The following is a 3,263-nucleotide window of genomic DNA, read 5'->3' as shown; positions in this document are numbered from 1 at the left end:
TCAATAACTATATCTTATATTTTTGTTGATTGCTCTATACTTTAATAAAACCAAACACCTACAGAAGTTAACGTAAGTAAATAAATGTAAGAATAAAAACATAGTTTTCATATATACCCTACATCTGAATTTCTTCAACCACTTTCAGAATAAAACTATATATAGTGGTTCATGATAGAAAAACTTGCTTTCATAAGGTTTTCTGCATGAGATTCTAAAACCATACAATCAATTTCAAGAACCCTAAAAATGGCGGGTGGGGGCATGAAGATTTTTGGAAAACAACCCTAGAGCACAAACCCTAAAAAAGTGACTCTTATCAGTTATTTATTAATATTGGTTCCTTCTCTTCACTTCTGACTCAAGAAGATCTTCCAACACCTTATCATCCAAATACTCGAACTCGATAACTTCCCTGTCTTGTGAAGAACAAGAACTTCCAATGGCTGTAGTCGAAGAACTTGCAGATGAATCAGGAAAATTAAGGACTGCAAGTGCACCCCTCAATTCAAGTGCTGCACGATCATAAGCTCTAGCTGCTTCTTCTGCTGTGTCAAATGTTCCTAACCACTGTCTTCCCGCAGGTTTTCTTGGATCTCTGATCTCTGCTCCGTACTTACCCCATGGCCTCTTTCTCACACCACGGTACTTCACTTCTTCACCTCCTTTCTCTTTCTCTGCTTCATCCTTGTGTGAATCCTCCATATATGTTCCTTTCACCTATAATTTTAAGTCCTTTATTGCACCCTTTTTGAGGAGCTTGTGCTTGTGTCTTACCTCTCAATGTATATATATAGCCCTAGCTATATGCCAAAACATCGTGTTGCGTTTGAGCTATGAGTTTTTGTTTGTGCCTGTTGACTTTTTTCTTAGCTTTTACGAGGAAGTGTAAAAGTTCGATTCTCCTTCGACTTTGCTAATGTTTTGAAATGAACTGCTATAACTAGACAAAAAAAATGTGGGGACAGGACCCCATGCACAAATTTTGCCATGTGGTGTGCATCGTCACGTTAACATCCAACATTATTTGAAGGTCTTATTCTCGTACAAGCATGAGGCGGCGTCTGGGTTGAAAATCAAATAGAGTGAGATTTCGATCTTTTAAGAGTAATGGAAATGAATTCTTATAACAGTTTTTGAATGGTGGAGAAAATACAGTTTTTCTTACTCTACGTATTAAATTTTGGAAAATGATTTTTTAACTACTAAATTTTGACAATTTTTTCTTATAATTTAAGGTGTCATCTTTTAAGTGGTTTTTCATTTTTTTTTCTCATTCTTAATATTCAAAAACCACTTAAAAGATGACACCTCATGTTATAAGAAAAAGTTATTAAAATTTAGTTGTCAAAATATTATTCTCCTAAAATTTTTGAGTGGTAAAGTAATGTTAAAGGGTATAAAACTTAAGAGGTTATTTAATTTGCAACTAAAGTATACATTAAATTTTGTATATTGGTTATGAAATGCAAGTAATGACATAAAATTCAATCAAGATCAAATATATACACCTAATGATTAACAAAAAATACAATCAACTAAAATTCCATCAAGTAAATGAAATGTAGATGAAAATATATGGAATAATGAACTACTAAAAAGTAATTATTTTTTTATAAAGTATCCTATCAAACAATTCAAGATTTAATGATGGTCAATACTCCTTCAAATGTAAAACAACTCATAGGAGAACAATTCAAATTAGAAGTAGTATATTAATCTTTATATTGAATTTCATACAAAAAAACTAAAGTTCACTCAATTCTACATAAATCTACCAAAGGTTTAACACCACAACTCCTAAAAATATGGATTTCTCGAAATATAAACAACACAATTTATCAGGAGTTTGACACTTCTAGATTCACGATTATCACCAAACAATTGTACCAATATAAAAATTTAGAAAAGACAATAAAAAAATAATATATAATTACCAAGTAAACTAAATTATATATTTAAATTTCATAAATAATAAAATTATATGAATATAGATAAATTTTCAACATAAATAAATAACTTAACATCCCACTTTCTAAAATAACAATTTAAAGCAAGCACATATAGACTCACCTTACCTTGTAAAAAAAAGAAATATATGTGTTTAATCTAACTTTAACTTTTGAGAAAAAGGATAAATTTTAAAAAAAATTACGCTGGACAACATCTAAGAAGTTTGAAATTTATACAAAAATGTGTTTCAATTACACCGTGTGTGTCTATATACATATACTACTAAAAATTCTTATATTACATGAGATTTTTCTTGTAAATGTGTTAAAAAAATTTGTAAGAAAAGATTTTTTTTCTGTCATTTTTTTTTAAATTTTAATTGACAGATAATTCCTTCATGGATAATCATTTTTTACAAAATTATAAAATTTGCAAGTATTTTTTATAAAATTTGTTATGAAAAGTGTTATACAAAATATTTTGCAAGAAAATTGGTAGCAATTTCTTGCAAATTTTTTTTTCTCAACAAAATTTTTAAGTCCTGCGAAAAAATTTTCAAAACAAAATTGATAAGAAATATGAATTTGTTTAGTAGTGGTATATATATATATATATATATATATATATATATATATATATATATATATATATAAATTTCCTGTAGATCAGTAGACTTGCAACCTTAATGAAACGATTTGACATTAATATAATTTGAATTCATCCGTCTAGATTATCTGACTTTATGTTGCATAATGATTCAATTTGGCTTTCTTTCCCAAAATACTTAACATTTGTAATAAATTAATGCGCATTTTGTAACTTATATGCATGATTAAGATTAACAAATTTCGTTGATACAATATTGATATTTAAAATTAGTTGATTTTCAAGGGTTTAATTTTTATTTTTTTTTCATGTACAGATTTGTTTACATTGTTAAAGTATAAATATATTTGGAAATTAAGGATTATAAAGGATAACAATCTTAAATCTTTATTTTTTATAAATGTAAACATTTTTATATATTTTAATTAAATTAGTACAAAAAGTATAAGTTAGTTAATTCGAGTGAAAACGGTGATTCAAATTTATGAAGTAAAATCTCAAGTTTATGTTTAAAAAAAACGTAATTTATATTAATAGAATTAATGGATACTTTGTTTCTTTATCGGCAGATAAATCATATATTAATAATAAAGCATTTAGGATTTTTTAATCCATTTACACATAAAAAAAACACTAATTAATCAATTACAAAATTAACAAGTATACTATATAGTTTTACTTATCAAAATCATTTTCATTTTTTT

At 26.8% G+C, this 3,263-nt stretch overlaps 1 protein-coding gene across 1 annotated transcript; it reads right to left on the bottom strand.

Annotated features, from left to right (window-relative positions):
• Positions 1-272: 272 nt before the first annotated feature.
• On the bottom strand, positions 273-705 carry LOC114196191 (ethylene-responsive transcription factor ERF098-like). Its single transcript, XM_028086754.1, has one exon. It carries the CDS (start codon positions 703-705, stop codon positions 331-333), a length of 375 nt encoding a protein of 124 aa, XP_027942555.1. The 3' UTR covers positions 273-330.
• Between the last annotated feature and the right edge of the window lie 2,558 nt (positions 706-3,263).

This window comes from Vigna unguiculata, chromosome 9 (genome assembly GCF_004118075.2).
Source record: "Vigna unguiculata cultivar IT97K-499-35 chromosome 9, ASM411807v1, whole genome shotgun sequence".
In the NCBI taxonomy this organism is placed as follows: Eukaryota; Viridiplantae; Streptophyta; class Magnoliopsida; order Fabales; family Fabaceae; genus Vigna; species Vigna unguiculata.
Note: the sequence above shows the minus strand (reverse complement) of the source record. Positions and strands in the feature narration are given on the sequence as shown.